Genomic DNA, 27714 nt, shown 5'->3' with positions numbered 1-27714 from the left:
TAATAATGATAATCAGTAAGTAAGTGTTGGTAAAGATGCAGAGAAATTATACATTGCTGGTAGAAACGTAAACTGAAGCTTTGCGCAGTGGCAGTATCGTAGCCAATGAGGTTTATCCGAGGCGCGATTATTGCTAATTGAAAACTAGAAATGTAAACTGGTACAGTCACTGTGGAAAACTATTTAGTGATTCCTCAAAATATTAAGCATAGAATTATCATAAGATCCAGTAATTTCATTCCTAGGTATATACCCAGAAGAATTGAAAACAGATACTCAAATACTTGTAGACAAATCTTCATAGCAGCACAATTCACATAAGCAAAACGGTGGAAAAAATGCAAATGTCCATTAATAGATGAATGGATAAATAAATGTGGTATATACGTACAATGGAATATTATTCAGCAACAAAAAGGAATGAAGTACTGATAGATGACACAACATGAATAAACCTTGAAAACACTGTACTAAGTGAAAGAAGTTAGATACAAAAGGTCATATATTGTATAATTTCATTTATACAAACTATTCAGAATAGGTAAACCCATAGAGAGAAAGCAGACTGGTATTTGTAGGGGGTTGAGGGATGGAGAAATGTGGCGTGATTGCTTAATGGCTACAGGGTTTCCTTTTGGGGCAATGAAATGTTTTGGAATGATAGAAGTGGTGAATTTACTAAATGCCACTAAATTGTACGCTTTAAAATTATTATTTTATGTTTTGTGAATTTCACCTTGATGATAAAAACAAAAGGAAAAAAGTCTGACTGTGGATGGAGACACAACTGAGGATAGATCTGAATCAAAAAATGAGAGGCATGGAAGGATGGAGGTCACAGTGAGGACAGATCGCAGATTCTGAGAGGTAGTAAAACAGTTGTTTTTGAAGATAATGACAAAATATAAAACAACTTGCTGTCTGTGGTGAGTAACAATAAACATGTGAAGGTGTGGAAGGTTGGTAAGAAGTAGATAACACTTCTCAGCAGAAGGTGAGTCATTGGATACAATCTCTTAGCAGAAGAGCCTGAAAATTTTTAACTCACAACCTCAGAATCATTTGGCGAGCCCATGTGTATTGGCTCTGCCTCCATTTCCAACCACTGTTCTCTCCTGGACAGCTGAATATGTGTATCTGCTTCTTGCAAACCCAATCAGTGAATTACTTCCCATTTCTTCTTTCCTCCGGACCCAATATGACTTAATCCCATGAAATCTAGACCCTTGCTACTCAAAGTGTAGTCCATGGAGCAGCACTGGCTTTACTTGGGAGCTTGTAATAAATGCAGAATCTTAGTCTCCGTCCCAGAATCAGCATTATAATGAGATTCCCTAGTAATTCGTATGCATATTAACATTTGACAAGCTCTCATCTAGAAAGAATAATGGAGAGACAAATGAGATTCATTTGTCCCAGGGCATGATGATACCTGATTCTAGTTATTCTTATTAGGATTATTTCTCAATATGGTTTATCTTTCCAGCAAAATTTTCTAAAAGGAGCAAGTTATAGTGTTCAGCCCACTTGAGAGAATGTGCGCTGTCTTCCTTCATGAATGTGAGTTGTCTTCCTTCATGCTTGTTTTCAATATTGATTTTTTTTGTGCCACACTCTTGCCACAGTGGTTTTCTTTCCCTTCCTTAATAGCTCCAAACTCTTCCCTGCATCAGGGTCTTTACACACATGATTCCGTCTGCCTTGGATGCTTCCTCATGAGGCCCCCCCCCGACTTGAGTTCGCACATCATCCTTGAAATATCAGATGATATGCTACCTTTCCAGAAAGTCCACATTACCCCCGTCCAAAACAGATCCCCTTGTTTTTCTCTCCCATGGTAACCTATTTTCTTCCTAGCAATCACATTTTAGTAATTATATATACATTTATGTGAATATGTAGCTGTGTGTAAACTAAGTGGAATAGTGAAGTGGTTATAAGCACAGACTCTGGAGCCAGGCTCCCTGATTTCCAAATCTGGCAATCACTGCTTTCCTCATGGGCCTCAAAACAACTGCAAACACATTCAAATATGTTTGTTTTCCTACATCACCCACAGTGTCACCTCCGTATGTGACATTAAGCAAGTTACTTAAGGGTCTGTGCCTTCTTTCCTCTTCCTTAAAGTGGGGATAGGAACAATATGTTTCATAGATTCCTATGAAGAGTATCAAGGGAAACGGGGAGAAGCAGAAGAATTTTAATCAGAGGACCTTCAGAATATTTATTTCTAGAGGTGGGTTCAATTTTGTAAGGAGGTGAAAATCAGACAAAGATGTGGATCTTTGTTCCCAGGCCAGGAAGTGGCTCTTGAATATATAAATGAATTATTCCACTTTCTGCGTCTTATACATGTTTCCAAAGGTTCTGTCCTCTTTCCACTTTTCTCTTGAGCTTCACTTATTATTTCTTTGCTGTGACTTCCAAGCCTTCAGCTTCAGTCCTACCTCTAGTCCTATTTCGAGCTGCTTTTAGGAAATCTCTTCATGGATTTCATACTGAGGCCTTAAAGTTCGTAAGTCCAAAATTGAACTCACCTTCCTCTCCTTGTCTGCTCCTTCATCCCTTCAACTCTGTCACCTTCTTTGGTTACCCAGTCTGAAATTTCACTGCCCTCCATCCTGCACCATCCCCTTTCTGTGCTTGATTTCTTTCCTCCTTATCATTTATCACTCTACAATATACTATTTCACTTATTTATCTTGTCTATAATTTGTCTCCCCTGCTAAAATCTCTATGAGGGCAGGAATTTTTGCCTGCTTTGTTGATAATGTATCCCCAGAAACTGGAACAATGGCAGGAATTAGTAAGTGCTCAATGAATATTTATTGGATAACTTAATGAATTCACCTCCCCCCTCATTGCCAATGCCAATTAATCTAGTTAATTCTATGTCTATGGTGACTCTTGCTTCTGTCTTTCCTCTTGTGCTGCTGCCATGTTTGTTCAACTGTCAGTGTTTCTCAGAACTATCACAAGCACTTGCCATCTGCTAGTTGATGAAATTTGGGCAAGTTATTTAAATTATCTGAATTTCTCATGTAAAAATGGGGATAATAATAGTACAGACTCATAAGACATGAGGCTTATATGTATAATGTGTGTCTAATACTTGGCCCAGTGCCTGAAACAGAATAAACACTCAGTGAATATTAGCTATTTGCATCTGCTTCCTTGGGCTAGTTCTGGCCTAGCTTTTCTGTCTTGTTTCCTACCCCATCTGCCGCTGCATCCTATGCTTTGGCCTTAATGGACCACTTTTTGTGCCCTAAACATGACATTCACCTTCATGTTTTCCTTGTAATAAACAGCAGGGAATGAGAAGCAGGCAGGATCAGCTAACTCCTTTCTCTCACGTAAAGTACTGCCAGACCAACTAGCCCCAATTTGTATTAAAGGACGGGAGAGCTAGAGAACCTTTTTTTTCACAGCAAGCTGAAACTAAGAGAACTATTTCTAGTGTTTTCTGTTGGGCCCAGAAATTTTGGCTAAACTGATCCCACAGATTTTCAATATTTTAAATTAGGGTAGTGAGGCCCAGGAGGAATAAGTAATGTACTTGAGGTTATACAGCAAGATAGTAGCTAATTTGGTAAAAGGATTTATTTTCCTAATCTTAGTACTCCTTATTAAAACACGCTGTTAATAAACCTCAAAGAGTCTTGTCTTAGAAAAGCTCATTTCCCATGTCCCAGCAGAAAATTCCCTTAAATACAGACACAATTAAAGTTGGAGAGAAGGTAGCAGCTTATCAAGCATGACTGTGAGCTGCACCAGGCAGAGAGACAGACAGACAGACACTTATATATAGATGATTTAGACTGAGTAAGCTAAACAAAATCCGGGAGTCACTCAGTGACTATATGGGTCCATTTCAGCATTTACCTGGGCCAAGGCAGAAGACAAGCGTGAGAAACTGGAACAGCCAAATCATGTTGTTCGCACTGGAGACTGATGCTGAAGACTTCAAGGCAGTCAAGTTCGTCCTCTGTTGAAAGTGCTTCATACTCAAACTTCCCCTTCCTGTCAGAAGTGCTGTCATGAGTGACTGCTAGGCTCACAGTCCGTGCTGCAGTCTCTTCCTGCAAGTCAGGACTAACGCCCAAGAGACTCTCAGAACCCCAGGATCTCCCTGGCACTGACTGAGCCTTCTACGGTAGCCGCGACATGAGTGAAGAACAGAGCATGCAAGATCTTAAATGCCTTTCAATATGCTCTTTACTCAAACATCAATCATCAATACACCAAACAGTAGAGCATACAGAGTAATGCAATAACTGGGTAAAACAGAGTAGTGAACCCGTCCCAAAGTCAGTAAAAATCCTGGTGGAGCCAGGAAGGGTGGCTGGTCCTGAAGGTCATTCTGGCAGAGGTTCAATCTGAGTCTGATGGAGTGAGCAGGCTTTTGGAGCAGATGAGCAGCGTGGTCACCTTTTAGTCGAGACCTGCTCTCTGAGCTGCAAAAGTCTTCAGTTCTTATGCATCTCTGAGTGCCTTTCTGACGTCACCTTATCAGAGCAGCCAGCTTGCGACCCTGACGTCCTCTTATCTTCAGTAGCAGAACTTTAGGAATGCAGCTGGTTACACCCAAGTACTAGGGCAACCGGGCAGCTCCCTGGGCATTATCTGCTAAGTTCTCTGTGCATGTCCAGAATGGAGTTACTCTTGCTCATTCAATATGCTCACATAAAACTCATTCTAACAGCTTCCAGGGGTGCTCTACAGAGGCATGCATCATAACAGTCCTAATTTTATTTTTAAAAATTATTCTATTTACTTTTTTTCTTGAGCAATGGGGGGAATCTTTTGTTTTACTATTTGGTCTCTTGTTTTCAGTTCCTGAAATATCTTCACAGCCATAAAGATGAAATGGATGTCTTATTATTTATAACAAACCCCTTTTTACCCCAACTTTGTATATGTTAATGAGGTAACTTTTAGACTGCACCTAAGGTTGACAGTGGAACCAATCAAGTGATTAGAGGATTGGAACTTTCAGCCCCACCTCCTCACTTCCAAGGAGGGGAGAGGGGCTGGAGGTTGAATCAGTACCCAGTGGCCAGTGATTTAATCGGTTGTGTATATGAAATGAAGCCTCCATAAAAAAAACAAAAGGACAGGGTTCAGAGAGCTTCTGGATTTGTTAACACATGGTGATCTGGGGAGAGTGCTGTCCTTGGAGAGCACATGGAAGCTCCTCACCCTTTCCCCATGCCTTGCCCTATGCATCTCTTCCATCTGATGGTTCCTAAGTTATATCCTTTCATAATAAACCAGTGATCCAGTAACTGAAATATTTTTCTGAGTTCTGTGAACTGCCCTAGCAAATTAATCAAACCCAAGCAAGAAGTTGTAGGAACCTCTAATCTATAGCCTTTTGGTCAGAAGCCCAGGTGACAACCTGCACTTATAATTGACATCTGAAGTATGGGGAGGGTGGGGGCAGTCTTGTAGGACTGAACCCTTAAATTGTAGAACCTGATGCTATCTCTTGGCAAGTTGAGTGCGGGTTGCATTGGTAGTTCATACCTACACATTTTTTTTATACTAGCAGAAATGCTGTTAGCTTGTGCTAAAGGGGACAGAGACAGGACTAGATGAAGGAAGGCCATTGGATGTCTGAAATTCTACAGGACAGGCCAATAGAGTATCTAGCTGCAAACATGCGTTATCCTTTAAGAAAAGAGAAAAATGACCTCCCAACTTTTCAGAAGTTGGCAGGGCTGGTACTTCCACCATGGGCCCTAAGGCACAGGTTCAGAGTTCAGGGCTATTTTTTCTCCAGTTCCAGGTGGACCCAGGGACAGAGAACTGAACCAAAGAGGATTGTTCTCAAGTCTTAAAATCTAATAGAATCTGCCCTGCTGGGTTTTGGACTTGCTTGTAATCTGTGACCTTTTGCTCTTTTCTATTTCTCCTTTTTGGAATGGAAATGTCTATCCTTTGTTTATCCCACCGTTGTATTTTGGAAGCATATAACTTTTCTGGTTTCACAGCTGGAGAAGAGTTTTCCCTTAGGATGAATCCTTACTTGAGTTTCCCTCATACCTAACTTAGATAATATTTAGATGAGATTTTGGCTTAGAGTTGATGTCAGAATGGGTTAAAATTTGGAGGGGGGGCTGTTAAAGTAGGGGTGAATATATTTTGCTTGTGAGAAGGACATGGATTTTGATGGTGCAGAGGGCAGAAATATAGGCTGAAATGTTCCCCCCCCCCCAATTCATATATTGAAGTGCTAATCCCCATTATTCAAGAATGTGACTGTATTTAAAGATAAGATCTTTAAAGAGGTAATTAATTTAAAATAAGGTCATATAGGCAGGCCCTAATCCAATATGACTGGTTTCCTTATAAGAAGAGGAGATTAGAACATAGACACACACACAGAGAAGACAATGTGAAGACCCAGGGAGAAGGAGGCTTTCTACAAGCCAAAGAGAGAGGCCTTAGAATAAAACCAACTTTGTGGACACCTCGATTCCAGGCTTATAGCCTCCAGAATTGTGAAAAAATAAATTTCCATTGTTTAAGCCACCTAATCTGTGGTAGTTTGTTATTGGAGCCCTAGCAAATGAATACGTAGCTTCAAAATGTTGTATTCCTAATTTTTGAATATTTTTAATCATGAAAACTGTTAAACTTTGTCAAGTGCTTTTTCTGCATTAATTGAGATGATCATGCATCCCCCCACCCTTTATTCCGTTAATGTGTTCTATTACACAGATTGGTTTTTGTATGTTGAACCATCCTTGCATTCCAGGAATAAATCCAATTGGTCATGTTGTATAATTTTCATATGCTACTGAATTTGGCTTGCTAATTTTTGTTGAGGAATTTTGCATCAATATTTATTAGGGATATTGTTTTGTAGTTTTATCAATAGGCAGTACTGGTGAAAGACTGGAAGGTAGGAGGAAGGGAGAAATTATGTTTTTTCTTCACTTTGATTTCTGATGTCTTCAGCAGTGGTAGCAATAATGGAAAATGAGTGCAGCTCCAGGGTTCCTGGTCTGGCAATGCATTTCCAGTAGTCATTCCAGAAGTCTTGGCAGTGTGGCTCCAGTGGTGGCAATAGCAGTGGTGAGTGAATTTAGGCTCTGAGATTCTTATGGTTTTGGTGGGATCCTGCAATGTGGCAGCATTGGTTCCAAAGGCAAAATTCCCCTAGGAGTGGTAACAACTTCCTGGTATTACTAATTGTGTAGTAGGCTCATCTCCTCTGTTTTACTCCTCAAATTCTTCCATTATGTTTGTATTCAATTTCCTACATTCAATTTGCTGAATTTGCAATACTTAACAGGGTTTCAGTTTTTCTAATCAGACATGAACTGAAACATCAACTGAGCTTCTAATTTAAGCTTGCTATTTTTTTTTTCTAACCAGTCATGAATATTGAATTTTACCAAATACATTTTTTGGGAATCTGTCAAGATGATTGTGTTTTTCTCCCCTTTAATGTGTTTAAACAATAAATTACAATAGAAGACTTCTTAAAGATAAATAACTCTTATATTCTGGAGATAAACCATACTTGATTCCTTCCTTTCTTCCTTTCTTTCTTTCTTTTTTCTTTTTTTACTTTTAATGCATTGCTTGGTTCAATTTGCTAAAATTTAAATTAGAAGTTTTAACTTTTATAAGTGAGATTGGTCTACCAGGAGTTGACATTTTTTTTTCTGTAAAGGTCAAAGTAGTGACTATTTTAGACTTTGTGGGCCATACAGTTTCCATTGTAATTACTCAACTTTGCCGTTGTAGCATGAAAGCAGCCATAGTCAATACATGAATGAATAGGTGTTGAGTGTGTTTCAATAAAATTTTATTTATAAACAGTGAAATTTGAATTTCATATAATTTTCACATATCACCAAATATTCTTCTTCTTTAGAGTGTTTTTCAACCTTTTAAAGTTGTAATAACTATTCTTAGCCTGTAGGCTATATAGAAACACTTGGTAGGTGGGATTTGTCCACAGGTTATAGTTTGCTGATCCCTGGTCTATATTTTTCTTTTTGGGGAATCATTGTCATTTAGTTTGGAGTCAGTGCTCAATGAATTTTGAAGTTTCCCACTGTTTTCTATGCTTTGGAACAGTTAAAATTATATAGGAATTATTCTTTCACTGAATGTGGTAAAACTTGTTCATAATACCACCAAGGTTTGGTATATTTTTGGAAATTATATCACTGAATATCTTTTTCATTTTTTCTCTGATTAAACAAGTTTTTCTAGTTATAAACTTTTTTATACACTTTTTAAAATTAGTTTCAGGTGCACAAAGCAACATAATAGTTAGACATTTAAACCCCTCATAAAGTGATAACCCACCCCCCAATCTACTACCCCTCTGACATCTTATTAGCTGTTACAATACCATTGACTATCTTCCCTATGTTGTGCTCCACATCTTGTGACTATATATACCTATATATTTAGTTGTAGTTGACATTCAATATTATTCTACTTCAGCTTCATGTGTATAGCTCATTGGTCAGGCATCTGCACAGTCTATGACGTGATCCCTCTGATAGTCCAGTGCCCATCTGGCACCTTACGTGATATTTACAACATTGTTGATTATATTCCCCATACTGTATTAATTACCAATTTGTATTTCTTAATGCCTTCACCTTTTTCACCCTGCCCCCAACTATCCCCCATTCCCAACTATCATCCTGATAGATCTAGTACATATCTAGCACCATACCTAGTTATTACAATATTATGGACTATATACCTTGTGCTATACCCTCCATCCCCATGACTAGTGTATAACAACTGATTTGTATTTCTTAATCTCTTTCCCTTTCACCCATCCTTAATCCCCCTCCAATCTTAAAGAAGTCCCTCTAAAATTCCTTGTAATACTGGTTTGGTGGTGATGAACTCCATCAGCTTTTTCTTGTTTGGGAAGCTCCTTATCTGTCCTTCAATTCTAAATAACAGCCTTGCTGGGTAGAGTAATCTTGGTTGTATGTTGTTGCTTTTCATCACTTGGAATATTTCCTGCTACTGCCTTCTTGCCTGCAAAGTTTCTGTTGAGAAATCAGCCGACAGTCTTATGGGGGTTCCCTTGTAGGTAACTGTGGGGACAGAGCCCCAGAGAGCAGTTTCCAGGCTCTCGGCCTCATATGGAGGGGTGCTGGCTCGGGTGGTAGATGGCCGTCAGCTGTGGCTGGTTGGCTGTCAGCTGTAACCATTGAGCCATTGGCCACTAATATAACTGCTGCCGCTATGGAGGGAAGGAGAGCAGAGTCGAGGAGAGTGGAGGAGAGTCGTCGGTCGGTTGGCAGAAAAGCGGACAGCAGGTCGTGTGAACCCAGCCTCCAGTGAGACTTACTCCCTACCTATGGCTCCGTGGGTGTTCCTTTTGGGCCTGGCCACAGCCTGCGTTCTTATGTGGGGAGCAGGAGTGTGTGCAGGGAGCGGGAGCAGAGACCCCGCCTGATACCCTGCACAACAGTAACTAACTGTTTTCTCTTTCTGCATTTAAGATTCTCTCTTTGTATTTAACTTTTGGCACTTTAATTATGATGTGTCTTGGTGTTGGCCTTTTTGGAACTCTATGTGCTTCCTGGGCTTGAATGTCTATTTCCTTCATCAGGTTAGGGAAATTTTCTGTCATTATTTCTTCAAATAGGTTTTCAATTCCTTGCTCTTTCTCTTCCGGGCCTCATCCGGGGCTGCCTGGCAGTAACCACAAAGAAATCCAAAGATGGCTGCTGCTCATGTTGTGCTTGGAATCACCTTGAGAAGCAAAGCTGCAAACCTATGCTGGCTGCCGCTTGTGCCGGCTTAGGGCTGCTCAGCCAGAGGCACAGGACATGCTCAAGCCAGATGCTGCTTATCTGGGTTCCGCGAACCTTTGGGAGTCTAGGAAAGTCTTCAGCTTGAGCCAAGGCAGGCAGTCTGCATGAAAAAGCCACTGAAAGCAGCCTGGGTGTGCCCAAAAGTTGAGCGGGGCCAGGTCTTGAATTGTCAGGGTGTGGTGAATGAACTGCGGAGATTCAAATATGGCGGCTGCCTGTGTTCGTGCACTGGGAAGGGCGAGGGCTCAACAAAGAAACAACGGTCTCCACCAGCTCCCCTGTCTAGGAGAAAGCCACCTCTCCTGCCCCCGGTCCCAAGCCAGACAACTCAATTCCCACCATTTGTCCCTGCCACATTTTCAGCTGCTGCCCTAGCACTGGAGCTCAGAGTGAGTGATTCCATTGGTGGGTAAGTCCACGCACAGTAACTTTGAGAGGAGTGCCTGTGAGTGCAGCTGTACTCTGTCTCACTCAAACACAATCTCTGCTGGTTTTCATAGCCAGACATTATGGGGACTTCTCTCCCTGGCACCAGAACCCTGGGCTGAGGTGGGGCTGGGATACCTCGCTTCTTTAGAGGATGGGGGGGAACCCCATAACTGAAATAGCCCTCCCTATCTTTAATGGTCACATGTGGGTGTGGGACCAGCCCATTCCGCGTCTCTGACCTTCCTAATACTCTGGAGGTGGCTTCTTCTGCACGTCCTTAGTTGAAAGACTTTAGTTCAGCTTGACTTTAGGTGATTCTCAATAATGGTTGTTTTGTAGATTAGTTGTAATTTTGATGTGCTTGTAATTTTGATGTGAGAAAAGGTAAACACAGTGTTTATCTACTGTGCCATTTTGGTTATTAGTTATAAACTTTTAATTTATTAACTATTATAGCTATAAATCTATACATCAGAATGATCCATTGGTTCTTTTTGCCACCATATGGCCTTATCATATTTGTGTTTTGGAAACATTACTCCAACTGTGGTGTAGATAATGGATGGGACTGGGGCAAGTGTGACTGCAGGAAGTAAAGTGTTGTTGTCTAGGTAAGAGATGACGGTGGATTAGACTACTGCAGCTACTGGTAGATGAAAGAAGAAAAGTTAGAGAGATTGTAAAAACAGTCAGGAGGTGTGTTAGGGGTTTTTAAGACCACTTCCAAGTTCAATAATTCAGTGGGAGGACTTACAGGATTCAGCATATAGTCATACCGATGGCTATGATTTATTAGTGACTAGATGCAAAGCAAATTCAGCAAAAGAGATTGGTACATGGAGTGATGTCCAGAAAAAACTAGGTACAAGCATTCAAGAGTCTTCTCACAGTAGAGTCACACAGGATGTGCTTAAGTCCTCTAGCAATGTGTCATGACAAGACATGTGAAATGCTGTCTGCTAGGATTCTAGGGTTTTTATTAACAATCAGTAATGTAGGTACTGCCTGTCTAGCACGTACCAAAATTCCAGAATCCTAGAAGAAAAGGAGGTGTTCAGCAGAAACCAAATTGTTTGTTCAAACAGTTTAAGCTCAGTAAACCACTCTTATCAGGGAATAGTCTAACTCTCCCAAAATCCAAGTTCCCAGACACCAGCCAAGAGCCAACCTTGTTAAGTACACCTTTCAAGGACAGCAGTCTTAGACCTACAATGTTAACTCTTTTCTGTTTTCTAACTCTTAACTATGTTTTCTGCACAGGAAATGAAGTCAATATTTTTGTACTGAATTTTTATCCAAAGTTTGGAAACTTATTAAGGGAGTATACTTGGAATAAATAGCTTTGTCACTGAGACATGTGGCAAAAGATTGTCACATTCCAGGTAAGGCAGAAGTTGTAAGAACTGTTGCATTTTTATTAATTAATCAAAATACTATACATTGAGGACTTCTGTAATTTTCACATGTTCAGGCACTGTGGATACAAATGGTAAGCCAAACCAGACATGATCAGTGTCCTGATGGAGCTCATAGTCTAGTAGGGGAAGAGAGACACTAATCAAATAATCACTGGAGAAATATTTAAAGACAAAATTTGAAAACTGCTATGAAGGAAAGAGGTAGTACAATGAGAGCAAAATATGGAAGGGTAATTTGAGCTGCACCCTGAGAGATGAGTGGGCAATAGGTAACGATGTGCATTAAAGGTAGTGAGGGAAAGGAGGGGGGAGGTACAGCATTTCAGGCAGAGGGAGAATCCTAGGGCTAACGTGTAAATTAAATTAAGTGAAATTTGCCTGAACCTCTGAGAGCACTGGAAAAACACCACCAAAATTGTTTTTATTTTCTCAAGTAGTTCCAGTATCTGCTTACAGAGTTTCTGCAGAGGGGCTCTAAAATTCTTCAGGGTAGTGGTTCAATTTCAGCTCAACAAGAAGAGAATAAAGAGGTGGAGGTGGGGGAGCTGGGAGTTCAAGCTTACCTGCAAAGAGTTGTTCAGAGTAGTTCTTTGATAAGCAAGGAGTAAAGGAAGTGGTGTCAGATTTAGATGCTTCTGTTTGCTATCTCAAACACCACCCCTTAGCAAGTCATTTTTCCTTCATGGTTTTATAAAATATACTGAAGCCCTGCACTATGGTTCAGAAGCCAGGTCCTTTTATCCCTTTTTTCTAGGTGGCACTGTGGGTGACTAAGACAATGCCTACTCTCCAATTCCCTAGACCCAGATTCTGAAAATGGTTTCTAGTACCCTTCTTCTCCAGATGTCTGGGTCCCAATCCAAGTTCAGTTCAACAAATATTTATTAAGCTCTACTAGTCATTGGTTTCTGTGATGGGGTGCTGAAGGTGAAAAGATGAATAAGACAAAGCTTTTGTCTGGAGGGAGATGGACCTTAAAGCATGTGATGTAAGTACCCAATTTTCCTATCACAGTCTAGCTGGGGAGACAGGTATAGCAGGTAATTAGATTGTAGAGTGGTAAGTAAAATAATACAAGGAACAGACATTGAGTTAGGGGAATTGAGAGTTAAAATTTTGATGTGCAACATTAATTTAGCGTAATATAAGATGCATTTCTGTTGCAAGAGCCTTATTTCATAAATTTGTTTCAGTATCTTATGAAGGTGTCAGGCCTATAAGAACAGCTAATACAGTGATCCAGGGATTTACCATGTGCAGGCATGTAATACCTCATTTAATCTGTACAAAATAGGAACTCTTAGTATCCCTATTTTACAGATGGGCAAACTGAGGCACAAAGTGGTGAGAAACCAAGATTTAAATGCAGGCACTCTAGCATCAGAGCCTACATTTGTGACCCTCATTATACTTCTTTCTATTGTTTCTTTTTTCAAGCTTCATGTTACAGCTAGTAGAGACTGTCACTAATTATTTTTGAGAAAGTAATGCAAATCAAGGGAAATTCAGGGAAAAGTCAAACAGAAGTAAAGCATTGGATCTGGGGGAAAATATAGCCCAGGCATTTCTTTTCTCCAGGCAGAACCTAAGAAGTGTTCTCTGTTGACATCGGACAGATCAGGCTCCTTTCTTCCCACGCTGTTTCCAGCCAAGCTCTTCTTTTGCGGGATGGGTAGTTTAGAGTGTTGTATAGCTTTTTTTTCCTTTTCTTTAATTATGTTTTAAATCAGCTTCACTTTCTTTTTCTGAGAAGCATGAGCTGCAACATTTCTCATGTTCTCAGTTCTCTGGCAAAGCCCACAGCGACTTGCAGAGGAACTGCCCTGGCTTACCAGCTCTTTCCAATAGAGGGCCCTGCCCCTCAGATTTCAACGTAAACACATTTCAACAAAACTGACACATCTTTGGTCTCATACAAATCCTTTCCGTTGAAAGAATATTTTGATTTTATAGACCTGTTGGTCATAGTCTGGTTTGTCTGGAAAGCTGTGGAGGGGGAAATAAAATCACACTCATTTTACAGAAAGAGAATCTGAGAACTGAGCCTTGGGAAATGGGGTGAGTAGCTTACTTCTTTATAAATCAGAAGATACACAGGAAAGAAAAAATAAGAGATAAGAACACAGTGGTCCTGAGTCCCAAAGGCCACTTTAAGACTTCTAAGAATTACTGTGCACTGGTTCCATTCCAGATTTGTTCTCCTGGAAAACCTAAGAAACTCTTGCCTCTGATTCTTTTCTTTCTCTTTCTTTCTACCCCCCCCCCCCCATCCACTTTTCACTGGGGCATTAGGACACTAGGAATTTGACTGAGTGAGCACACCACAGAGAGGCAGAGCAGTTTAGAGAATGAGGATGTTCAAGAGGGCTCCTTCAACTCATGTAAAGTTGAGGAGTGCTTTTATTTTAGGAGAAACTCAGCTTGTTCAGTGTCACTTTGGAATTTCTCCATCCTTTATCACCAAGCGTCTATTTCTTCCTTCATGTCTCTCCCTGGGGTAGCTACCTTTCACCTCCTCACACCTGGTGCATTGCTTCAGTTGACTTCTTGTTGGTCTGTCTAATTCTGAAAGTCTTCTCCCTCCAAAATGCCTTATGCTGGGAATAGCTCCTGCTGTCTGCATCCTGATATTTAATGTTTGCCATAATTTTATTCCACTGTACTCATCAGCTTTTATCTATTGATATTTTCAATATGTTCCTTCTATTTGAGCTGGCTGGTCACTTTCAATTCTCTGCAACAGCATTTATCGCTCACAAGCAGGATACAAGGCGCTATGTTGGCTGATGATGGAGGCAGAGATTAACAAAGCTATCACCTTTTCATGATAATGAAGTCATGGATCTTCCCCTTTAGTAATGTACGCTTTAGAGGGAAACATAATTGTCTATACCATAAGGCAGAATGAAATGAGTTAAGTGATTGAAGGACCAAAGGGGGAGAAAAGAAGTGAAAAAAGAGCCATAATTATTTGACTAGTGATACCAAGAAAAGCTTCACAGAGGGGGTGACATCTGAGCTGGGCATTGAAGGTTGTGTAAATGGATAGTGAGAGGGGGCACACATTCTAGCTGAGGCACTATGCCACACATAGACAAGGAACTGTGAACATGCATGATGTGTCTGGGAGGTTGCCCCAAATCCAACACATAGGTCCAGGCCTGTGGTTTTTGTTTGTTTGTTTGTTTTATTGTTATTCATGCTTTCATCATGTAGATGCCCTCTGTCTTCTTCATTCTCTGCCAAATCCCATCCATCATCCTTCAAGGCCCAGCTTTAGCCTTGCCTCCCCCATAAGGTCTTTTCTGACTGTGCTAGCTCGTGCCACTCCTGGCAGTATGTGGTTAAGGATTGAATTGTAGTGTCTGTGCTGGAATTGGTTCCTCAGCTATCCCACGGCAGACACTATGTTCATCCCGTACTTTGGGGGTCTTGCAGCCCCAACACAATATTAATAGTGGTTGGGGCTAGATGGTTCTATGGACCCATTCACTGGGACTAACTCTCTCATTCTGCCTAAATGCAGTTTATTTCTGCTGTCCAGCCTGAGATTATTCAAGAGGATTTAGGATCTAACTGGTTTTGTCTGCTAACTCATAAGGGAAGCAATTCTTCAAAGACTCACTTGACTATTCTGCTCAGCCATGGCAGGGGACAGGGAGGGGCACCTAATCTCAGTTAGAACTCCGTGACTCTTTGGGCAGAGGCTTAGGAATTAGGGTAATTCTAGTTTCATCATCAGTAACATCATTTCTCCAAGTTCCCTCTGGAGAATGACTTTGCTTCTTTCAAGGTCTCTTGTTTTGATGGTTGGGTTATATTCAGTTCCCCTAAAGTGCCAAAAATATAGCTTGTCAATTCCTTTTGGAGAATAGGGTATTGGGTATGGCTTTTTCTTGTTGCTGAGGCTGCTTGGAGTGTATATTGGCGTGGTTCTACAGAGAAACAGAACCAACAGAAAACAGATGTAAGGAATTGGCTCATGTGGTCACGAAAACTGAGAAATTTCAAGATCTGGAGTCTGGAGAGGCAGTGGTATACTTGCATAGTTCCAGTCTGAGTCTAAAGGTCTGAGAACCAGGCGAACTGATGGCATAAGTTCCAGTTCAAGCCTAAGTCTGAAGTCATGAGAAGATTGATGTCCCAGCTCGAAAATAGTCAGGCAGAGAGAGAGAGAGAGAGAGAGAGAGAGAGAGAGAGAGAGAGAGAGAGAGAAGTCTCTCTTACTCTGCCTTTTTGTTCTATTCAGGTTTTCAACAGATTTGATGATGCCCACCCAGGAAGAAGGGGATTAATCTGCTTTACTCAGTCTACCAATTCAAATGCTAATCTCATGCAGAAACACCCTCACAGACACAACCTGAGTAATGTTTAACCAAATATCTGGGTACACATGGCCTCGTAAAATTCACACATAAGATTAACCATCACAGAGTGATACAGAAGGAAAGTTTGGCCTGAAAGAAAATCTTATGAGGCTTCTGAAGTAGAGCCTGAAGTAAAATGCTCCAGCAGTTAGTCCCTACAGAAAGTGTTTTCCAACATATCATTGTGTCTGCATTGCCGACAGCCACAACTCTGATGGCTTCCCCTGCCACATGGTCAGGTATCGTTGCACTGGTCCAGCCAGTTTTACCCTAAACAAAGGTTCTTGAGCAAAGGGCCAAGTGGAGGCTGAAATGCAACCCACACTCAACTTGCCAAGCCATATACTTGGGCGAGGGGTTGCATCTGCTTCAGGAAAGGTGCCTTTGCCTAATGTACCCAAGGTGCTGTGTGGACTGGTGGAAGCCATGAAACCAGGACTCCTTATGTATACTGACTGTGAGCAGAGCATCCAAGGTAGTGTGCCATGGTATATCACAGGTGTGCAAAACACTGATTCTTTTTCTGTATGGTGTTGCTGAGAAGGGTCATCACCTGCAGTCACGAGAAGTCTCTAGCCACAGGCAACTTCTGGACATGAGCATCTTGATTATTTACCCCATTGTGCATTGAAAATATTTTCTACATGTGCTGTGATGTGAAGAAGGTTGGGAAGCACTATGCCATGCATCCAGAAGGCAGCCATTTCAGAAAGGGCACCTGTTCATTTGCCTATCTAGGCACAAACTATGCCCAACAGCAGAGGGTTTCCTGCTTTGCTTATATGTTGGGAAGTGGTGATTTGCAAACTCCAGGTAAGATCTGGGCAGAGCAAGTGTAAGTCCGGGGCATCTGCAATTATCGATGGCTGTAGTTCAGTTTCCATGGAGAGAATGCTGTCCCGCAGCCTAGATCACAAATTCATAGCTTGAAGTACCAGAAGGTTTGCTGTCCTGAGTGCTGTTTTTTTCCATCTGTGCTCAAGACAGAGGTGGAGGACATGTTAACTGAAAGGTGCTGCTGGGGAATGAATTATAGTCCCATGAGGCACCCAAGAGAGTTGTGCAAATAGCACAGGGAGATGCCTTAGATTTCCCCAGTGCTGGTGAAATCTGGGGTGGCAGGGTCTTGCTCTTTGCTGAGTCCCTCACCTCTGCTTCAGCCACTCTTGGGAGCCCTAGGGTCATCAACTTCTTTACCCAGAAAAAACAGGAGGAAATGGGGGTACTTGCATTGATTTTGATTACAGGTTTGAGGCAACATGCAGGCTCAAGCTGTCTACCTGTTCCTAGTTGATCCCTAGTTCCTTCTGTACCCCAATAACTGTACCTTTGCCTATACACAGTGGTGCGTCACCTTCGCTAGCATCTCATGAGCTCTAGTGGTTTAGCGTACTGCAGACAACCTTCTTATTGGCTTGAGGATTCTTAAGTTTTAAATTACATACCAACCAATTAACAATTGTCATCCAGTTTGTCTAGAGGATTTACTTTGAGATGTGTCAATCCTAGGCTTTCTGATTAGTTCCTCAAATCTAGTCCTTTCTAACTTTATCTCCTTCTCTGTTTCCTCCCCCTCCCCTTCAGTCATTTGCCCCCCTTTTTTCCTTCTCTCTTCTTCCCTCTCCAGATCACTGAGGAAGAAAAGGTCCTGTCTCTTTCTCCAGGACACTTGGCTTATCTTTACATTAAAACTGTCCTGTACATTAATTTCCTACAACCTGCCTGCTTGTCCACTCACATATGCCTTATAGAATCAGCTCTTAATTCTTATTTGTGGATTCATTTGCATTCATTTCAAGTTCCCAATATATCTTCTCATTATTCATTTTTTATCATTACTTTCCCATTCCTCTAGACTCCTGGGTTCAAATTTATCTTTCATGCTTAGCTTCCTGCCTATTAGCTCAGCTATTAAATAGGAACGCTTACAAAACATTTGATTCACCAAGAGACACCAAAGCTATCCTTCTGACTGTAGCAGGAATGAGGACCCTCAGACAGTGACAACCTGTCACCAGATCCCCCACACTGAAAATCCTGTTAAAGGACAGAGCTTACTGTCCCTCTGCACATTCCAGAGAAGGACACTGAAGCACAGGGACGTGTGAGTGTCATTAGGCCACTACAGATGCTTGTGCAGGTTGCATACCATAAAGGTCAGCTGAGGGAGCAAATGGGAACTGAAATTAAGCCGGTGTTCTACTTGCCGGTCTGTGCACCTGGTGTGAGCCAATCTCTGTCTACAGGGAGACACCTGTTTTCTTATTGTCACACTGTGAGCTGACAGTGGCCCTGGGTGTTGTAGAAGCTATTAAATAGGAACTTAGGGGATCTTGTGCTTCAAGGGTGGAATGAGCACCCCAAGGAGGTCAGCCTGTGGATGGCCATGGACCTGGGGAGCAGGGCTCTGTGCATGTGTGGAAGTACCTATAGAGCTAAGCCTTTGGCAGTTAGTCCTGAGAAGTCTAGCAAGGAGTCCCAAGGGAACCAGCTGGCCCTTCCTTAGAAGAACAGGCTACAGCAGGATGGCTGGTACAGATAGGATAACAGGGATAAAAAGTCAGAAAATATTTACTTTATCAGAGTACTGCACTATGGAATAAATCATGTTTACTAGCTTCTCCTTGGTAGGGAGCACCTGTAAAACACCCATCTCCCCTCAGTAAGGGAGCCCAGGCAAATGTTATGAATCCCCCCTCTTACTTCTGCCTCTTTCCGTCAGCCCTCCCTGGTCCCATTTTCACTAGGTGGCCATCTCTCCAGGCCTCAGGTGTACTTCTACCCAACTTTGGAGAGAATCAGGGTCAGGTGGGGATAGGGTGGGAGAGTGGGTAGCATTTGGTCAGAAAACTCAGGAGCCAAGAGGAGGGGTCTGCATGATTGAGACTGAGTCTTGCTCAGTCAGGATGTTAGCTTTACATGGGCTCTGTAGACCCAGATGCCCTATCACTCCAAGCACAATGCCTCAATTTCCCCCTTCACTCCTTGTAGACTTCAGGGGAGCAGGCTGGTGAAGACACAGAGGAAGGTGATACCATGTGGAATCCTGATTCAGGGTGGAGGTGAGAGAGGGGCAGGAAGGTGAAAGACAGGTTGGGGGGAAAGATGTGGTCGAGTGACTCTTAGCCTGAGGAAAGTAAGCTGCTGCTGCAACCAGAGTAGGAAGTTGTGTTCAAGAGCACCTCTCTCAATTCTGTGCCCTTGGAGCCATCTTAGCAACCTGTTTGTTTCAGTGGGCGCATAACAGCTGACATCTCACACCAGGGGCTCCCTTGTTTGTCCCTGTAGAGGGCACTTCACTCTTAGTCATAATTCTCATCTAACCCTGAGTTAGGCCCCCATGTGAAGCTTAGGGTCTCAACCTTGGAGGATGTCATGGGGTGGCAGTTGGCCACATTCCTGTCTTTATAGAGAAGATCATGGCATCGTTTTCCTGATATGGTTTTCTTGGTTGGACCTGGGCTGTGGCTGTTGTCTAAACAACAGTATGCAGAAACCTGCTGCCCATGACTCCCTGTCCTGCGGGTGCTGGTGGCGATCCAGGAGTAGCATCAGCTCACCTTGGATGGGGGGATTTCATCGTAGATTCTGGACTCTTCTGGTTGGGTGTCTCTTGAAACCATTACATATGTGTATATTGTATTCTTCGAGACAGCATCTGTGCCACAAATAAACAACCACAGTATGTGAAAGACAGATGAATTTTTAGAAATGATCGGTTCTAATGTTTTCTTTTTAAGATGAGGCCCTAAGAGATTAAATGGCTCCTATCCTTTTGAGATGGATGCTTGGACCATATGTCCCTTTTTTTTTTAGGGATTGCATATGGTATGGGAGGTACCCAGCTCAAGCCTCACCCAGAGCTCAGTGGGAATTCTTTTTCTACTCTAGAGTCCACATTAGGCTAGAAAGACTCTCCCCAATTCCACCCAGTGTCGTCTTATTGTCTCTGGCACTTAGCATTGACTGCCCTTGCATGGTTAGTTGTCTTTTCATGTGAGGATCTTGCTTTTTCAACTAGATTGATTCTCTCTTGTTATACACGGTGTTGGATTCTTCTGGTGCATACATTACTGTTACAACCTCAGTGTTAAGCACATAGCAGATACTCCACAAACATGTGTGGCTTCCTTGATTGATTCACAGTCAAGCATTTATTAAACTTCCTCTATGTACCACGCTCTGTGTGAGGCCACAGGAAAAAACAGACAGAAGAGATAAGTCCCTTCTTTTAATAATTTGTGGGGTGGCAGAAACATTCATCCTAGTGTACCCCTGTTTTCTGCTCCTAACGTGGAACATTTTAAAGTCAAGTTGAAAAGAGATAGCCAGAATTTGGGGCCTTTATTTTGCAGGCACTAATGTATCTACACATAACAGTCTGAGCTGAGCAATATCATAAGGATCCGACATTTCAGAGTTTAGTTCTGTATCAGCCCCTGACTCAGACTTGGTGAGTGAGTCAGACCGAGTGTACTCACTCTCTTATCTCACTTCTAGATAAAAAATAGTCTTTCTTCCTTCCCAAGAGGCCATGAGGGATTAAAGATAGATGTCACTTTGTGGAACCCTGAAGATCACCTATCGCCTGAGCAGGTTGTGTAACTTTTCATTATGAGGCCAAGCCCAAGCCTGTCGATTACAAGTATAGTAGCTAACATATACTGAGTACCAGGCCCTGGCCAAGTAGTTTATATGTGTAATTCCATTTAACCCACTTAATGAATATATGCAGCAATCCTATTATTACATCTATTTTATAACTGAGAAAACTGAGACAGTGAAAAAATAACTGGTAGCCATAAATGGTCAAGCTGGGACCTTCACCCCAGACTGCATGCAAAGCACAAACATAGTTTTAACCACTCTGCTATGAATTCATCTCTCCCAATAGTCACCCAGGAAAACTTGTGGCTGAGAACTTACCAGGTTTCTTACTGATGTATTCAAATAGGAACCAGAGAAGTCAGACCAAAGGAGAGTCAAGAACATGGAAGCAGATGTAGAGCCTCTCTACGTCCAAGCTTGTTATTATGATTGGTGGGAAAGGAAGATTTGGGGTAAAGATAGCGTTAGGAGGAATAGGAGGGTGCAATGATCTCCTAGGGTGCTAAGATCAGGTTTTCTGAATTGAGAATGGAGCAATTACAGAAGGATCCAGAGGGATCCCAAAGGATCTAGTGACAACCATGGAATACAAAATTAGTACATGACCCTCAATGACTCTCCAAAGGTCATAGTCAAATATGATGGAATTGAAAGTGACCCTGAAGATCCTCTAGTCCAAACCTTACTTCACATGTGAGAACACTGAGCCAGAGAGGTAAAGACACATGTGTAATGAAGCACAGCTTGTTAATGGCAGTGCTAAACTTGAACCCAAACGCTGGCCCCACCAGATACTAGTGATCTCATAAACAGATTCTGAAGACCATTCAGGGTGAGGTCATACAGTCTTCAGGACCATAATTCTGGGAAATTGTAGGGTGGGGTTTGTAGGGTCCCTGGGGCAAAGGAGTTCTCTACACCAAGTTGGATAAATGATTTCAGTCCCAGGAAGAAGGATGGTGCATTTCCACATTGGAAAATCCTACCTTGTTCTCTCTTGCACAAAAGGAACAAAAGCACTGATGGTAGAATGAGTATAAACAGAGAGAGCACAGCCAGTCCACTCAGCAAACCCACATGGCGAGTATGGAGGCCCATTGCGATACCTGGAAATGGAAGATGCAGTGAGATGATCAGGAAATAGGGGCAAGATGCTGCATAGCCTTGTCCACATTCAAGGGGCACTATCAAAATTGGGTGTCCTCCAGGGGAGTGCCAAAGCTTCGAGGGATTATTAAAAGTCAGGATTACAAATGGAATCAGGGAACCCAGCGGGGGCAACCTCAGCACACACTGAAATGCCTGGCATCTCTCAGAAGGCTTTGGACTTGTTTCCAGGGCTTTCTGGGAGAAGCCCATGGGGACAAGGCCTGGCATAAGGGAGGCATATTGCCCTGGAGAATGAGGCCTACATTCAGGTCTTACAGCTCTTCAGAGTGATTTGTGAAACTCTAGGAGGGATGGACAGAGCTGGTTACCTGAACAGAGCTGCTGGCCAGAGATGGAGTCAGAATTGTTGCTGACAGGGTTCTGGGCTGTACACGTGTAAGTCAGCTGTTGGTTTTCAGGAGTCTGGAAGATTTGAAGGACACTACCTTCTTCCCCCAGGGGACTCCAACTGTATATCACATTTTTTTCTTCTTTCTCCACAGAGCATGTCAGTGTGACATTGCAGGTACTGTTCACAGATGTCATTAAACTCTGAGTAATTTTCGGCTTCCCTAGCTTACCTATGAGGGGAAAACACATTAGCCAATGGTAAGCTGGAGCTGGCCTATATCAGTTACTGAGAAACAACTATTAAATTTTCAAGATGTTTGTTAAACACAGACATCATTACAAATCAAAATATACAAACTTACAATAAAAGAAATCATATATTAAAAACAAAGCTAATCAATACTCAAAACTCATCACTTTTTTCTTTTTTTACAATTTACCATTATCTATGCTCTAGAAGTTATTTACACCTATGTATCTGTCCTTTGTAATGATGTAGAAAGTCTTTTGAACTTTATATGTCTTTTTCTTTCCTACTTGCTTATTGCCATGGAGTTAGCACTGATGTAGAAATCAGAAGACCTGGAGCCTCGTCCAGACCAGTTCTTTCACTTCCAAGGGTTGTGATTTTTCCCCAGAAAATAGTTGAACTAGATTATGCAGACAACCTCTTTTAGTGAAAGAAAAAAATTTTTAATTCAACTAACATTTACTCTCTGCCCAAGTCGTGTCTGGATTGTTTGAAGGAAAATTTCTTTTTCAACTTTGCATGTCTTAAAATCAGCCATTTTTGACAACATGGCTGGATCTTGAGGGTATAATGCTAAGTGAAATAAGTAAGACAGAAAAGGACAAAAACCATACAACTTCACTCATATGTGGAAATATAAAACAAAAAGTAACAAACGAACTATCAAAACAAAACAAAAACAAACTCACAGACACAGGCAACAGAATGGAAATTACCAGAGGGGAAAGGAGGTGGTGAGAGGGTAAAGGGATTTAAACACACAATGAAAGGAAACTAGACTTTGGGTGGTGAGCGTGCAATAGTGTATATAGATGTTGTATTATGAAGATGTACACCTGAAATTTATGTAGTGTTATTAACCAATGTCACCTCAATAAACTTAATTTAAAAAATCAGCTATGGTAGGAGTATTTACACCACAGGAATTATCAAATGCTACAAACTGGGGCTTGATTTATTGCCTTGTTGATTGTTGCTCCAAACTTAAGAAAGCAAGGAGGAAAGATTACTAAAGTAGATTAAACTTAAAAGTGCATCTGTCTGTAGCCATTACATTGTGAGTAGCAAAAAAACAAACCCCCAAACCAAGAAAACAAACTAGGATATATTCTCCTACTATCCAATTCAGCAAAGAAGTTGCTCACATCATTGACAAACAAGTGAAGTTCAAATATATATGTTTTTATTGAAACACCTTTTCCTTATTAGTTAACTTAAATGAAAACATCAACCAGTATTCATGTTGGCTCATTCATGAATTGCAACCGTAGGCTGGATAGGGATACACAAGGTGTGATCAAACAATACGGTGAATGTCTAAATAAAAATTATTACAGTAAAAGACACATTACCATTAATCCCCTTCAAAATACTCCTCCTCGCTTCGAACACACTTATCCCCTTGTTCTTGCTACTTTCTGAAGCAGTTCTGGAAGTTCTCTTTCGTGAGTGTCTCTAGTTGCACTATCGTGGCTGCCTTGATGTCCTGAATCAATTCAAAACATTCACCTTTCATGGTCCTTTTGACTTTGGGGAAGAGCCAAAAGTCACACGGTGCCAGATCTGGTGACTAAGGTGGATGATGAGGACACACTGCAATATTCTTTTTTTTTTTTTTTTTAATAATTGTTTTCATGATCCATTAATCACATACTCATATGGTATTCTCTTCATGAAAGTCTGTTTTTTGTTTCTGTTTTTTATTGGGGAAGGGGATCAGGACTTTCTTGGGGAACAGTGTGTACTTCCAGGACTTTTTCAAGTCAAGTTGTTGTCCTTTCAATCTTAGTCGTGGAGGGTGCTGTTCAGCTTCAAGTTGTCCTTTCAGTCTTAATTGTGGAGGGCGCAGCTCAGCTCCAGGTCCAGTTGCAGGGGGCATAGCCCACCATCCCTTGTGGGAGTCGAACCGGCAACCTTGTGGTTGAGAGCCCTTGCTCCAACCAACTGAGCTATGTGGCCACCTGGGAGCTGAGCAGCAGCTCATTGATTTCATTCTAGTTGTGGAGGGCGCAGCTCGCTGGCCCATGTAGGAATCGAACTGGCAGCCCCGTTGCCCAGAGCTTGCGCTCTAAATGACTAAGCCACCCGCCTGCCCCCGCAATGTTCTTATTAGGCAGAAATTTCCATACCAGAAGTGATGTGTGTCATAGAGCCTTCCTGTTGTCATCATAAAATATGGTGAATGCTGCTGCTAAGTGCCATCCAAAGGAAAGGCAGAGATCTTCAATACAGGAAGCAAGGTATCGAACCTTAGTAACTGTGTGTGACAAGTTTCAACTTGTTCTGTGCAGTCAGTTGGGTGTGAGCTGTGGTTGAGAGAAAGTGTGTTTTAAAGTGTGCTGTAAATCGCTAAACAATACATTAACATGAAATGGGCAAATGGTTTCCTCCTCCATTATGACAACACTCTATATCACACATTGCTTCTGGTACAGCAATTTCTGTCAAATAAAAACGTTACGATGTGTCCTCATCCACTTTTTTCACTGGATCTGGCACCATGTGTCTTCTGGCTCTTCCCCAAAGTCAGAACGACCATGATAGGTAAATGTTTTGAATCGAGTGAGGACATTGAGGCAGCCACGACAGCGCAACTAACTAAAGACACTCGTGAAAGAGAACTTCCAGGACTGCTTCAGAAAGTAGCAAGAACAATGGGATAAGTGTATTCGAAGTGAAAGGGAATATTTTGAGGGAGATTAATGGCAATATATCTTTTACTGTAATACATTTAAAAAATTTTAAATATCCACTGTATTTTTTTTAATCAAACCTATAAATGTTTAACAAAAATCAATGGAAGCATTCTGTGAGAACAATTGGCTGTATAGCAGTTACAATAAAGACTATTGTAAAGACTATACATTTAGGATCATTTCTGTAGCTTGTTACTAGAGAAGTGTTTCTGAAAGCTGAGAGCACCCGGGAATGGGTGGAATGGGAGGTGGTATGAATGGTAGCATGTTCTAATTCCTGTAATAGTGCTTTACCAATATTAATGAGAACTGTGAGAGGAAGCTCAAGGCATTGCTCCTCACCTGTAACTTCAGAAAAGTCAGTTAAAGGAAGTGACTGAAGAAAAGGCTGGCTGATATTTAAGAAAAATCACTATAACCATCAGTTACTGGTTTCAGTTGACAACATATAATGGTTTACTGCTGTCATTGTCCCTGCATACAGATAATTTATTTTGTATTTTTGAATAAAAAGACATTTGTACATTTCTAATAACTAAGTGCAAGAACTGTATACCAATGTACTGCTTTTTTTTGGTTTTTTTCCCCTTCTTCTGCTACTCCGGTTCAAGCCATTGTTTCCCAGTTTAGTTGTGTAGGACACAGCTCCCTGGCCCATGCTGGTATTATGAGCCTTGTGCTCCCCCCGGCTGAGGCAGTCAGTCGGCCAGTCGTTGGTCGGCCGCTCACAGCAGCTCACGGCAGCTGGCCCCTCACGATGGCTGCTGGCCACTCATGCTGGCCACTGGCTGCTCACAGCAGCACACAGCAGCCCAAGGCAGCTCACAGCAGTCCAGCTCCAGGGAGAGCCTTTGTTCACAATCTTTGCTGTGGTGGTGGGGGGGGGGGCGCAGTTCACTGGCCCATGTGGGAATCGAACCGGCAACCTTGGTGTTAGGAGCAAGGTGCTCTAACCACCTGAGCCACTGGGCTGGCCTCTGCTTTTTTATTTTTAATTAAAGTTTATTGGGGTGACAATGATTAGTAAGGTTACGTAGGTTTCAAGTGTACAATTCTGTAATACATCATCTATATATCACATTGTGTGCTCACCATTGTGTGTTCTCCTTCCATCACCATATATTTGTCCCTGTTTACCCTCATCTACCACCTCTCTCTCCCCTTACCCTCTGGTAACCACTAAAGTATTGTCTATGTCTACGAGTATTTGTTTCTTTGTTTGTTTGTCTTGTTCCTTTGTTGCTCTCAGTTTTATATCCCACGGATCAGTGAAATCATACTGTTCTCGACTTTTTCTGTGTGACTTATTTCGCTTAGCATAATAATCTCAAGATCCATCCATTTTGTCGCAAATGGCACTATTTCATCTTTTCTTATGGCAGAATACTATTCTATTGTGTATATATACCACATCTTCTTTATCCAATCATCTATCGAAGGACACTGGTTGTTTCCATGTCTTGGCCACCGTGAATAAATCCGTGAATAAATGAACATTGGAGCACATATGTCTTTAAAGATAAATGTTTTCAATCTCACTTATATGCGGAATCTAAAGAAAAGAATAAGTGAATGAACTCATCAGAAACAATTTTGGAGACATAGAGGAAAAACTGAGGGCTGCTAGAGGGGCAGGGGGGGTGGGGATAAGGGGAAGGTGAGAGGTTTAGAAAATAGTCAGTAACCACAAGATGGCCACGGGGTTTTGAAAATTAATTTGGGGAACGTAATCAATAATGTAAAGATGTTGTAGGGTACCCGATGGACATGTGTCCCATTTGGGAGACCACCTCAGGGATGATGTAGAAACCTGATCACTGCACTGTACACCTGAAGCTGAACAATAATGAATGTCAACTATAATTTTATATAAATATATATATATATATATGTATATTTATATATTTGTATGTATATTGTTACAGGAAACAGAGTACAGCATTAGGAATAGAGACAGTGGAAATGTATTGGCTCTGTGCAAGGTCAGAGGGATAGTGGATGGGGGGAGGGGGGTTCACACAGTGTGAGGGATATAAATGATAAACATCTAAGTTTTGCTTTGTCTTGTGCACCTGAAACTAATAAAATTAAAATAAGAAATAAAAAAAGATAAGTGTTTTCAGAATTTTTTGGTAGATACCCAGGAGAGGGATTGCTGGGTTATATGATAATTCTATCCTTAATTTTTTGAGGAACCTCCACACTGCCTTCCATAGCAGCTGCACCAATCTGCATTCCCACCAACAGTGTATGAGGGTTCCTTTTTCTCCACAGCCTCTCTTTTCAACTTAAATCACTGAGGCATTTTTACTGTTATTCTGTTAAAATCAGGATTTTAGTGCTTGCTATCACCTGATGAGAAGTTAAGAAGCAGCCTTTCTGTGGAGAGTAAGAATAATTGTGTATGCAGTAGAGAAATATCCAACTTTGTGACAACCTTTGTGTAATAAACATTTGTTTAAAGTTAAAACAAGTGTATTTTATTGTCTTTTATGAAATTCTGTGCCACACATCCTTTATGTCAATAAAATTTATATATTTAGGGTATATACACACAAATATCCGTTAAGAACCAGTTGAACATTTATCATCACACCACTGCATCAATCTTTAAAAAAAAATTTTGGCTTTGTT

The 27714-nt window shown here is 41.5% G+C and overlaps 2 protein-coding genes and 1 non-coding gene across 25 annotated transcripts in view; 1 reads left to right on the top strand and 2 right to left on the bottom strand.

Moving 5' to 3' along the window:
• The window catches only part of SLAMF6 (SLAM family member 6), a 28497-nt gene extending 21113 nt beyond the window's left edge, over window positions 1–7384 (bottom strand). For 3 of the 21 annotated variants that reach the window (XR_012492991.2, XR_012492993.2, XR_016022782.1), the window contains exon 1: window positions 3886–6207. Coding sequence is in view for 15 of the 21 variants with exons in the window: in XM_019718147.3 (XP_019573706.3) it covers window positions 3886–4042 (157 nt within the window). In the remaining 6 variants the exon portion in view is untranslated. Of the gene's footprint in view, window positions 1–3885 lie in introns of all 21 variants that reach the window. The other 18 variants (XR_016022781.1, XM_088801801.1, XM_088801797.1 and 15 more) reach the window with 16 other exon arrangements.
• On the top strand, window positions 77–218 carry LOC141569402 (U4 spliceosomal RNA). The gene has a single exon (XR_012493014.1). It is a non-coding gene; the product is annotated as a U4 spliceosomal RNA (small nuclear RNA).
• The window catches only part of CD84 (CD84 molecule), a 54287-nt gene continuing 30773 nt past the window's right edge, over window positions 4201–27714 (bottom strand). For 2 of the 3 annotated variants that reach the window (XM_088801804.1, XM_088801805.1), the window contains exons 3-6: window positions 22113–22364; window positions 21621–21740; window positions 19587–19684; window positions 4201–15594 (exon numbers count right to left, since the gene is read on the bottom strand). In XM_088801804.1, the coding sequence (XP_088657930.1) occupies window positions 15514–15594; window positions 19587–19684; window positions 21621–21740; window positions 22113–22364 (551 nt within the window). In that variant the 3' untranslated portion in view covers window positions 4201–15513. Of the gene's footprint in view, window positions 16999–19586; window positions 19685–21620; window positions 21741–22112; window positions 22365–27714 lie in introns of all 3 variants that reach the window. The other variant, XM_019718149.3, reaches the window with a different exon arrangement.

Source organism: Rhinolophus sinicus, chromosome 11, assembly GCF_057876585.1.
Source record: "Rhinolophus sinicus isolate RSI-liver-muscle chromosome 11, RSI-T2T, whole genome shotgun sequence".
Lineage (NCBI taxonomy): Eukaryota > Metazoa > Chordata > Mammalia > Chiroptera > Rhinolophidae > Rhinolophus > Rhinolophus sinicus.
The sequence above is the reverse complement of the archived record's forward strand: the minus strand, read 5'-3'. Positions and strand labels throughout refer to the sequence as shown.